The 12,131-nt window shown below is 46.2% G+C and overlaps 1 protein-coding gene across 3 annotated transcripts in view; it reads left to right on the forward strand.

The window, feature by feature from the left end:
- FBXL3 (F-box and leucine rich repeat protein 3) overlaps positions 1-12,131 on the forward strand; it is a 51,707-nt gene that overhangs the window by 8,223 nt on the left and 31,353 nt on the right. For 2 of the 3 annotated variants that reach the window (XM_052664379.1, XM_052664380.1), the window contains exons 3-4: positions 4,985-5,107; positions 7,739-7,910. In XM_052664379.1, coding sequence (XP_052520339.1) covers positions 4,985-5,107; positions 7,739-7,910 — 295 coding nt within the window. The remainder of the gene's footprint in view (positions 1-4,984; positions 5,108-7,738; positions 7,911-12,131) is intronic. The other variant, XM_052664381.1, reaches the window with a different exon arrangement.

The raw sequence follows: 12,131 nt of genomic DNA on the forward strand, positions 1-12,131 counted from the left end.
CATTGGACAGAAGACACAGGCCAAAGCGAGTGTACCTCCTTTGGTAAATGTAAAAGGAGAACTTTCAATGGACTAAGAGAAGGCTGAGGTACTGAATGAGTTGTTTGCCTCAGTCTTCACTGGTGGTCAGGATTCCAGTACTTCTCACGTCCCTGAGCCCTGTGTCCGCAAACCTTTAGGTGAGGACTGGGGTGGTAAATTCCCCCCACCCGCCTCAACTATGAGGACAGCAGATCTGAGATCGCCTCATGAGACTGAACGTGTACAAGCTTATAGAGCCAGATGGTGTCATGTCCAAGGTTCTGAAGGAGCTGGCTGAGGTAGTTGCCAAGACTCTATCCATCATATTTGAAAAGTCGTGGCTCTCAAATGAGGTCCCGGATGACTGGAGGAAAGCTCACATCACTCCCATTTACAAGAAAGTGAGCAAGGAGGACCCGGGGAACTACAGGCCAGTGAGCCTCGTCTCTGTCCCTAGGAATATCATGGGACAGATCCTGCTGGATGACATCCTTGATCACATGAGGAATAAGTGTGTGATACGAGACAGCTAGCATGCACCAGGGGAAAGTTATGCTTAACCAATCTGGTGGCCTTCTATGATGGAGTGATGGCATTGGTGGGCAAGGGCAAGGCAACCGATGTCATTTAGCTGGACTTGAGCAAGGCCTTTGACATGGTCCCCCACCACATCCTTATCTCCAAACTGGAGGGATGTGGATTTGATGTGTGGACCACTCGATGGATAAGAAATTGGTTGAAAGGCAGCAGGCAGAGGGTGGTCATCAATGGCTCTATGTCCAGGTGGAGGTTGGTAATGAGCGGCATTCCCCAGGGATCTGTCTTGGGACCAGTGCTCTTTAACATCTTTATCAATGACATTGGTGATGGAATCGAGTGCATCCTCAGCAAGTTTGCTGATGATACCAAGCTGAGTGGTGCAGTTGACACGGTGGAAGGAAGGGATGCCATTCAGAGGAACCTCAACAGGCTTGAAAGGTGGGCCTGAGTGAACTTGATGAGGTTCAACACTGCCCAAAGTTCTGCATTTGGGTCGGAGGAATCTGGGAGGCAGAATGGCGAGGCCAGACTGTTTTCAGCAGTACGTGGAGACAGGAGAAGGGGAAACAGCTGGAAACTGGAGCACATGAAGTTTCACACAATTGTGCCCACGAACTTCTTTAAGGTGAGGATGATGGAGTGCTGGAACAGGCTGCCCAGGAAGGTTGTGGAGTCTCTTCTCTGGAAATATTCAAGACCCACCTCAATGCCTACTTGCAACCTGGTGTAGGGAACCTGCTTTGGCAGGGAGGTTGAAGATTCTTGATCCTTGAGGTCCCTCCCAACCCCTACGATTCTGTGATCTCCCTCAAGACAATCTGCTCCATAACCTTCCCTGGCATGGAGGACAGGCTAATCAGGACGAAGAGTTGGATGAGGCATTCTATGAGCAGCTTGCAGAAGTCACGCAATCGCCAGCACTTGTTCTGATGGGAGACTTCAACTTCCCTGATGTATGTTGGAAATATAATATAGCGCAGAGGAAGCAGTCCAGGAGGTTTCTAGACTGCGTGGAAGATTGCTTCCTTACGCAATTGGTAGGAGAGCCTACCAGGGTTGGTGACCTGCTAGAGCTGCTCTTCAGTAATAGAGAATGGTGGAAGATGTGAAAGCTGGGGACTGTGTTGGGCAGAGTGACCACAGAATTGTAGAATTCTCCATTCTTGGGGATGTCAAAAGAGTGGCCAGCAGAACTACCTTCTTGAACTTCCAGAGGGCAGACTTTGACTTGTTCAGGGAGCTTGTAGCACGGGTCCCTTGGGAGTTGCTTCTCAAGGGTGAAGGGGCCCAGGAAGCCTGGATGCTCCTCAAGACTGAAATCTTAAAGGCACAAGAACAGGCTGTCCCTGAGTGGCGTAAGGTGAGCTGTAGGGGAAGACGACCGGTGTGGATGAGCCAGGAACTACTGTTGAGACTTAGGGAGAAAAAGAGAGTCTACATCCTCTGGAAGAAGGGACAGGCTGCTTGGGGAGATTACAAAGAAGTAGCTAAGGTATGCAGGGAGGAAGTTAGGAAGGCAAAAGCCCAACTTGAGCTCAGGTTGGCCTCTGCAGTAGAAGACAATAAAAAATCCTTTTATAAATATATCAACGGGAAAAGAAGAATCAAAGATAATTCTCATCCTATACTTGATGCAGCAGGGAATGTGGCCACTGAGGTCAAGGAGAGGGCTGAGATCCTCAATGCCTTCTTTACATCTGCCTTTAACACCCAGATCAGTTATCCCCTGGGCTTTTTATGCCCCGATCTGGAAGTCTTGGACGCTGCTCAGAATATGCCCCCAGCAGTTCCGGTGGAGACAGTCAGAGAGCTCCTCCTCCGTCTGGACTGTCACAAGTCCATGGGACCGGATGGGCTGCACCCTCGGGTGCTGAGGGAGCTGGCGGGGGTGATTGCTGAGCCCCTTTTGGCCATCTATCAGTGCTCCTGGTTAACTGGTGAGGTCCCAGAGGATTGGAGGCTTGCTGATGTGACTCCCATCTTCAGAAAGGGCCGTAAGGAGGATCCGGGGAACTGTAGGCCTGTCAGCCTGACCTCAGTACCAGGGAAGGTTATGGAGCAGACCATCTTGGATGAGATTGCACAGCACGTACTCAGTGTCCAGGGGATCAGGCCCAGCCAGCACAGGTTCATGAAAGGCAGGTCATGCTTGACCAACCTCATCTCTTTCTACGACTGGGTGACTAGTCTGGTAGATGAGGGAAGGGCTGTTGATGTAGTCTTCCTAGACTTCAGCAAAGCCTTTGACACGGTCCCTCACAGGCTTCTTCTGGGGAAACTGGCTCCCCGTGGTTTGAACAGATATACACTTTGGGTAAGGAACTGGCTACAAAGCCGTGCCCAGAGGATCGTGGTGAATGAAGTCCAGCTGGCGATCCGTTTCAAGTGGTGTCCCCCAGGGGTCGGTACTGGGGCCCATCTTGATTAATATCTTTATTGATGACCTAGATTAGGGCATTGAGTGCACCCTCAGGAAGTTTGCAGATGACACCAAGCTGGGAGGTGGTGTTGATCTGCCAGAGGGTAAGGCGGCCCTTCAGAGGGATTTAGACAGGCTGAACCGCTGGGCTGAGGTGAATGGGATGAGGTTTAACAAGGCCAAGTGTTGAGTTCTGCACTTTGGGCACAACAACCCCATGCAGCGTTATAGGCTTGGGGGTGAGTGGCTTGATGAGTGTGAAGAAGAGAAGGACCTGGGGGTGTTGGTTGATGCTCGGCTGAACATGAGCCGACAGTGTACCCAGGTGGCCAAGAGGGCCAACAGCATCCTGGCCTGCATTAGAAACAGTGTGGCCAGCAGAAGCAGGGAGGTGATCATCCCCCTCTACTCAGCACTGGTGAGGCCGCACCTCGAGTACTGTGTTCAGTTTTGGGCTCCTCACTACAGGAAAGATGTTGAGGTCCTGGAGCGTGTCCAGAGAAGGGTAACAAAACTGGTGAGGGGTCTGGAGCACAAGTCTTATGAGGAGCAGCTGAGGGAGCTGGGATTGTTCAGTCTGGAGAAGAGGAGGCTCAGGGGAGACCTCATTACATTGTACAACTTCCTGAAGGGAGGTTGTGGTGAAGAGGGATTTGGCCTCTTCTCCCAGGCAACGAGCAGGACACGGGGCAATGGCCGCAAGTTGTATCAGAGGAGGTTTAGGTTGGACATAAGGAAGAACTTTTTCTCTCAGAGAGTGGTCAGGCACTGGAATGGCTGCCAGGAAGGTGGTGGAGTCACTGTCCCTGGAAGTGTCCCTTCAAGAGGCATCTGGATGACGTGCTGCGTGATACGGTTTAGTACTAATGGTGGCAATGGTGATGAGGAGACAGTTGGACTGGATGATCCTATAGGTCGTTTCCAACCTTGTGATTCTATGATTCTATGGATAATGGCAAGCAGCTCAGCTATCTCCTCTGCCAGTTATTTCAGCGCTCTCGGGTGAATCCCATCTGGCCCCATGGACAGTTCAGCTGGAGTAGTAGGTCTCTGACTGAGTTCTCCCGAATCGCGGGGGTTCTGTCTGTACCCCTGTCGAGACTACCAGGCCAGAGAGTGGAGTACCCTGAGGATACTTTGTCTGACCTTCAAAGACAGACGTAAAGAAGGCATTCAGAACCTCTGCCTTCTCCTTATCTTCAGTGGTCACATTCCCAGCCTCATCCAGTAAAGAATGGAGATTCTCTTTAGTCCTCATCTTACTATTCAAATGGAAAATGAATGTTTATCAGATTTAAATCAGTTGCTGGCATGTTAGCATGGCTTGTGATAGGCCTAAAATTGATCCTGTGGTTACGTAGGCTTAAATAGCTGTCAGAGATTTGTATGTACAAGGCTGTTCTGGAAGCATGTCTGTACGCATTAGGGGAAATTGACTGGAAGTACATTAAGTGATTAAATTTTGTAACAAGCTTTACAGGATATCCATAGCATATCTGTTGTGGTATTAATGGTGGAGACCTAACTTGATAGCTTCAAATAATAGTGTACTTAATTCTCCAGAAGCTCTTCTATGAGCTGAGTCACCATAAAGGAAGCAAGTGGCTTTCTTGCACAGAGGACAGTTTATAGTATTCCCACATTTTGATAACAAAGAAAACACATTGATAGGTTCTGGAGCCAAAAGAATCTTCATGTATTTTTTATTTTATATGGATTAAATGCTTTGGAACAGACTGTGTAGTTAGTCTCTCATCGTGCAAAATTTTACTGGAATATTTAGTAACCTGCTAAATTGATAGCAAATTATATTGGATTTTTGATGTCTGTCTTTTAGAGAAAAATAAAACAGGACATTAGTGAAATTCCAGTGCATTTTTTTACCATCATATGACAGAAAATAAAGCAGAAAAAAACCCATGGAAAACAGAGTTGCTTTATGTCAGTAATGGTTGTATTTTGATGCAGTGTTTTCTGATTCAGTACATTTACTTCTGTTTTAAGGTGGACAGTAGCAAGGAATCTGCAGAAGCAGCTTGTGATATTTTATCGCAGCTTGTGAATTGCTCTCTGAAAACTCTTGGACTAATTTCAACTGCCCGGCCAAGCTTCATGGATTTACCAAAGGTATTTGAATGCATGTAAATTTTTGTAGAAAAATATTGCAGTGATTCATAGAGTATTGTGAAAAGCTATGTTGTAAAAATGAGCCTTTGGCAAAAAAACAAACAAACAAACAAACAAAAAAAAAAACACTTTATTGTGCTCAACTAAGGGGAAGAACTGAGATGATCTACTAAGATGGGTAACTGAAGTTTCATTCATTCTCTGCATCACATGAGATGCTAGTTCAGATCTTGTTCTAAGTATTCCTGTCTGTTAGCTTTGGATAACATGCTGTAAGTCATTAGCCTAGAGGACTTATTAGGAGAATGATTATAATCGAAGAGGTAGAGTTTAATCTGTGGGAGCTTGCTGTAGCAATTACAGCCATTGGTAAGTATATTTTTTACATTCATATAACTTTAAGGAAATATTTATTACTTGATGTCACATAGTTAAGTGCTCGATTCAGAAGCAAACTGCATCATATCTATGAAATCTGACAGACTTTTTTTTTAACCTGGCTTGTTTATCCAAAACTAGATTGCATTAGAAGCTCCGTTATCTAGAAGTAAAAAAAATAAAAAAATAAAAAAATAAAAAATAATTAAAAAAAAAAAAAACAAAAACACCCAGCAATCCCCTCTTATATGCTTCTAAACAAGCAGTCCTGCTAGTGAAGTAGAAGGATTCTGTTACTGAGGAGCTGAGGGGCAGCTGTGGTAACCTGGGCAGTTCTATGCAAGAACATCATGGATGTCTGTCAGCCTCATTTCTTGAATCTAGCCCACATGTATGTCAAGAGCCAGTTAAAATTAGGCTGTTAGCTGGATAAGATGATGTCATTGCTGATGTCAACAAGGACAAGGAAGAGGTAGGGACAACCTCAGGAAAATAAGTAGGATATAGGGTTTAAGTGAGGTTAGCTGCAGAAGGATTATCAATTATTATCCTTGTTAGTGATCACAGACGTGTCATGTACTTTTCTTGAATATGTGTTTTTAATCCTTAATTTTCGAAGACATTTTTCAGATCTTTGAGTTTTTTTGTACCTTTTTTTCTTTCAGTGTGCTTTGAGACGTGACCATTAGGAAACCTAAGCATAATGCGAACAATACTTTGTCTTATGTGTTTAACAATATTTTGTCCATTCAGCTGTTGCATATTTTATTCTTGATCGGAATGCTACTTCAGCTTTTCTGTGTTTTCCCCTGGAGTCGTGTTCTACAAGCTAAAGAATCAGTTGTAGTCATTCATGCTGTAGACTTATGAAGTGTCAGTTCTTCTAAAATACAGACTTCCTTTTTATTACCAATAGGTTCACATGTTCCTTCTAAAAATATATTCAAGATGCGCCTAAATCAACTCTTGAGAATAATTTGCCTTGTGGTGTTTACGACGCGAAGAACTATTGCCTGTCTTCTATTAAGTCTTTGAACTGTGGTTTCAGATGAGCTGATTTTCTTGAGTTCATTTCATTTTTCTTTTCAGTATCCTTCTTAGAGGAGGTTACATTTTAAATTCAGAGTATATCAAACACAGTACCAGCGCTTTCTGAATACAAAGTGAGAATATCAGTAAGCATCTTTTTCTCCTTGGTCTGTAACATACGTAATCAGAGTATTGTCAGTGTACTTGGGAGTGGTGCCTAAAGCCTCATGCTTCTGATCTGAACATTCAGTTTTCATTTACGTGAACTGAAGTTGCTGGTTTATTTAATTTGAAAGTATTCTTGTTCTAAATGTAACAAAAAGCACATTGTGTAAGAATGAGCAGTACCATTGCCAAGCCTTTCCACATAACTGTGTTCAGTTCAAGCAACATGAACAATCCAGAAACGATGCTGGAATCAAAGTAACAGGTACATTTGTGGAGTAGTTAATATAATGCATAGGAGATGTATTTTCTTTACTTCTTCAATAAATCTAAGAAATCGTGATTATAAGCTAGTTACTCACTTCCATCGTACCAGAAGTCTCCTTTTTCCATGATTTTTCAAGTGAAGGCATTCTGGGCAGTCTTTCTTTACTAGTGATTTTCAGTTGTTACCCAGAGATGCTCAGGACCTTGAACACTGGACCTACACTAATTACTGGTTAAGTAGCATAAATAATTGATCATCTGTTCCTTGGCTGTGAACCACTCCTGTCAGCTTTCTAAGATTCATTCCTACCCTATGTACTCTGCCAGCCAGTAGTACCATTTGCCTTTGGGCACATGTAACAACAGTATAGGCTTGCCGCACTTGAGTGCATCTCATCAATGCAGCCTAACTCACACTGCATGGGAATTTTTACTCAGATGCTGCTTTAAGAGCACTGCTTCTAAATTATTATCTAAATTTAGAGTTTATATGCTTTCTCTTTTGTTGTGGTTTTCCTATAGCTTGAAGTTTACATAGTGGATTGTACTGGGTCAGTTTCTCAGGTTTTTCTCTGTTTTATGTTAGACATTCTGGTTTGCCAAATAATTAATATGATCAGAAAAGTTATTAAACTTTTCCTTAATGAAAAATGTATACTATTTTTGATTGTGATATCAGGTTAAAGACTTTCAGCAGCTACTGTAAGTCAGGATATTGTATACAACTGTATACAGCACAAAACTGCTAAGATTTTTCAGATACCAGTGTTTATTTTAAACTTTCTTTTCCAGTCTCACTTTATTTCTGCACTGACAGTGGTGTTCGTAAACTCCAAGTCACTCTCTTCACTTAAGATCGATGATACACCAGTAGATGATCCGTCTCTCAAAGTGCTAGTGGCTAACAACAGTGACACGCTCAAACTCTTGAAAATGAGTAGTTGTCCTCATGTGTCTCCAGCTGGTAAGCAACTGTTTTGTTTGTTTTACTGTATGCTTTCAATTTGGTCAAATCTAATGAGCCCTTGAAAAAAATAGTGTGGGTTGAGTTTAGGGTTGAGCTTAAACACCCTACTACCTTGTGAAATGGTCATTGCTGCAGAGACCAGCTTCAGGGCAGGTAAGACTGCACTGGGTAAGGGACCTAAAGCAAAAGGCTGACCAGAAAGCTCTTTTTGTGGCTTTTTTTGAAGCCAACAAAAGCACTGTGTTGGTGCCGGGGGGCTGGCAGCAGCTGGCAGCTTGTGGGCAGGCTGCTGAGTCAGCTGGGGTGGAGCCAGCAATGCCCTCTCTTACCTCTGAGCTTGACCTTGACCCTTTTCCACGAGGCTGAAAGCAGCCCTCGGGAGGGCAGAATCTAGCTTCTGCTCACCTAGCGTGCCAGGTAAGAAAAGGGTTTTACTGTCCACCCATAACAGGGAGGGAAGTCAGAGTGTGAGTGCAGCCCACACTGCCGATTACTGTATCAGTACGTGTGGGAGGTTGGTCTTGTGGCAGGGCATGTCAGTGTTTTTGTCTTAGCTTAGGAGACCACTCTCCTACTGACAGACCTGGAGACCCCAGGTTCAAACATGGTCTCTGCCAGACAACAGGCTTGCCCCAAGAAAGCTGTGGCAACCCAGACAGAGGGCCTGCCCAGAAATGTGATGGTTGAGGTCTCCGGCTGCAGGGAATGCCTGAGCCTGCTGCTGTTTGGAGAGGATGGGAAGGATGACACCTGAGTGAGGTGCAAGCAGGTGGACAAACTGCTCAGCCTGGTGGTGGAGCTTAGAAAGGAGGTAGAGAGATTAAGAACCATCAGAGAGCATGAGAGGGAGATAGACTGGTGGTGTGACTCTGCCAGAAAGAAGCAAAGATTGCAATCCCCAAACTGTAGTGGACCTTGTTCCTTGCCATAGTCAAACCGAGAGAGCCAACGTGAGAAGAGAGAAGGAATAGCAGCAGGTCGCAGCTCAGAGATGCAGGCGGTGCCCATCCTGACCTACTTGGTTACCCAGGTGCCTGTATGTAATAGGTTTGAAGCCCTGAAACTGGAGGGTGAGGTGGCTGAGAATGAGGTGGGAGGATTGCCTCCAAGCTTTTCAAGCATGGAGCCGACCACCTCTCCTTAAAAGACTGCCTCCTTCAGTAAAGAAAGGAGGGTGATAGTCATAGGTGACTCTCTTCTGAGAGGAACTGAGTGCCCAATATGTTGGCCTGCTCCTACCCATAGGGAAGTGTGCTGCCTCCCTGTGGCTTGGATCAGGGATATTTCTGGAAAACTTCCTAGTCTGATCTACCCCTCTGATTATTATCCTCTATTGATAGTCCAGGCTGGCAGTGATGAGATCACTAACAGAAGCCTGAGGACTATAAAAAATGATTTAGGGGACTGGGGAAGTTAGTTGATGGAGCAGGCATACAAGTAGTATTTGCCTTTATTCCTATGGTGGTGGGGAAGGACTCTGAGAGAAGCAGGAAAACTCACCTTATAAACACATGGCTGAGATGCTGGTGCAAGTGCAAAGATTTTGGGTTCTTTCATCATGGGGCTGTCTACTTGGCACTTGGTATGGGGGCTGCCGATGGGTATCACCTATTCTAAGGGGGGAAATGGATCCTTGCCCAGGAGTTGGTGAGACTTGTAGAGAGGGCTTTAAACTAGATGGGAAGGGGGAAAGGGATAAAACCAGGCCTGCTAGAAATGAGCCTGGGGGAATGGTAATGGGATTAGGGGTGAGGCGAGGGGCTCAGTTGAAGTGCATCTACACCAATGCATGCAGCATGGACAACAAACAAGAAGAGTTGGAAGTCACTGTGCGCCAGGTTAACTATGACCTAGTTGCCATTACGGAAACATGGTGGGACCTCTCTCATGACTGAAGTGCTGCAATGGCTGACTACAAACTCTTCAGAAGGGATAGGCAAAGAAAGAGGGGTGGTGGCCTGGCTCTCTATACTAGAGAGTGCTTTGATGTCATTGAACTTGAGGCTGGGGATAATAAGGTCGAACCCCTATGGGTAAAGATCAGGGGAAGAGCTGACAATGCAGACTTCCTGGTGGATGTCTGCTGCAGACCATCGAACCAGGATGAAGACACAGATGAGTAATTCTACAAGCAGCTGGTGGAAGCTGTGCAGTCGCCAGCCCTTGTGCTCATGGGAGAGTTCAATTTCCCCAACATATGGTGGAAATACAACACAATGCAGAAGAAGCAGTCTAGAAGGTTTCTGAAGTGTATGGAGGGTAACTTTCTGATGCAGCTGGTGAGAGAGCCGACAAGAGGAACTGCCCTGCTAGACCTGCTGCTCGCAAACAGAAAATCTGGTGGGAGATGTGGAAGTCAGGGGCTGTCTTGGACAGAGTGACCGTGAAATGGTAGAGTTCTCGATTCTTGGTGGAGCCAGGAGGGGGAACAGCAAAACTGCTACCTTGGACTTCTGGAGAGTGGACTTTGAATTATTCAGAAGGCTAGTAGGGGGAATCCCCTATGTTCCAATCTTAAGAAAGGTGTCCAAGGTGGCTGGTCATTCTTCAAGAAGGAAGTCTTAAAGGCACGGGAGCTGGCTGTCCCCCGAGCCGCAAAATGAGCCATGGGGAAGAAGACCGGCATGGATGAATAGGAAGCTATTCTTGAGGCTCCGGGAGAAAAAGAAAATCTATCTCCTGTGGGAGAAGGGACAGGCAACTCAGAGTACAGAGAAGTTGTTAAGATGTGTAGAGAGAAAATCAGAAAAGCAAAAGTCCAGGTTCAACTCAACCTGGCTTCTGGGGTAAAAAGGAACAAGAAACTCTTACATAAATACATCAACAGTAAGATGAGGACTAAAGAGAATCTCCATTCTTTACTGGATGAGGCTGGGAATGTGATCACTGAGGATAAGGAGAAGGCAGAGGTTCTGAATGCCTTCTTTACGTCTGTCTTTAAAGGTCAGACCAGTTATCCTCGCGGGAACTCCGCTTTCTGACCTGGTAGTCTCTACTGGGGTACAGACAGAACCCCCGCAATTTGGGAGGACTCAGTCAGAGACCTACTACTCCAGCTGAACTGTCCATGGGGCCAGATGGGATTCCCCCGAGAGTGCTGAAATAACTGGCAGAGGAGATAGCTGAGCTGCTTGCCATTATCCATCTGCACTCCTTGTTGACTGGTGAGGTCCCAGAAGGCTTGCCAGTGCGACTCCCATCTACAAGAAGGGTTGTAAGGAGGATCCGGGGAACTACAGGCCTGTTAGCCTGACCTCGGTGTCAGGGAGGGTTATGGAGCAGATTGTCTTGAGGGAGATCACAGAATCGTAGGGGTTGGAAGGGATCTCAAGAATCATGAATCTCCAACCTCCCTGCCAAAGCAGGTTCCCTACACCAGGTTGCAAGTAGGTGTTGAGGTGGGTCTTGAATATTTCCAGAGAAGAGACTCCACAACCTCCCTGGGCAGCCTGTTCCAACACTCCTTCACCCTCACTGTAAAGAAGTTCTTGGGCATATTTGTGTGGAACTTCATATGCTCCAGTTTCCGGCTGTTTCCCCTTCTCCTGTCTCCACATACTGCTGAAAACAGTCTGGCCTTGCCACTCTGCCCCCCACACCTTAGATATTTTTATAGACCTGGATCAGGTCCCCTCTCAGTCTCCTTTTCTCAAGGCTGAACAGACCCAGTTTACTCAGCCTTTCTTCATAGGAGAGATGCTCCAGGCCCTTCACCATCTTTGTGGCCCTCCGCTGGACTCCTTCCAAGAGATCCCTGACTTTTTTGTACTGGGGAGCCCAGAACTGGACGCAGTACTCCAGATGAGGCCTTACCAGGGCAGAGTAGAGAGGGAGGATCACCTCCGTCGACCTGCTGGCCACGCTCTTTTTAATGCATCCCAGGATGCCATTGGCCCTCTTGGCCACAAGGGCACACTGCTGGCTCATGGCCAACCTGTCGTCCACCAGGACACCCAGGTCCCTCACTGCAGAGTTCCCCTCCAGCAGCTCATCCCCCAACCTGTACTGGTGCATGGAATTATTCCTCCCCAGATGCAAGACTCTACACTTGCTTTTGTTAAACCTCATCCGTTTTTTTTCTGCCCAGCTCTCCAGCCTGTCCAGGTCTCACTGAATGGCAGCACAGCCTTCAGGCTTGTCAGCCAATCCTCCCAACTTCGTATCATTGGCAAACTTGCTGAGGGTGACCACTATCCCCTCATCAAGATCATTGATGAA

Source organism: Tympanuchus pallidicinctus, unplaced genomic scaffold (genome assembly GCF_026119805.1).
Source record: "Tympanuchus pallidicinctus isolate F22 unplaced genomic scaffold, pur_lepc_1.0 scaffold6, whole genome shotgun sequence".
Taxonomy (NCBI): domain Eukaryota; kingdom Metazoa; phylum Chordata; class Aves; order Galliformes; family Phasianidae; genus Tympanuchus; species Tympanuchus pallidicinctus.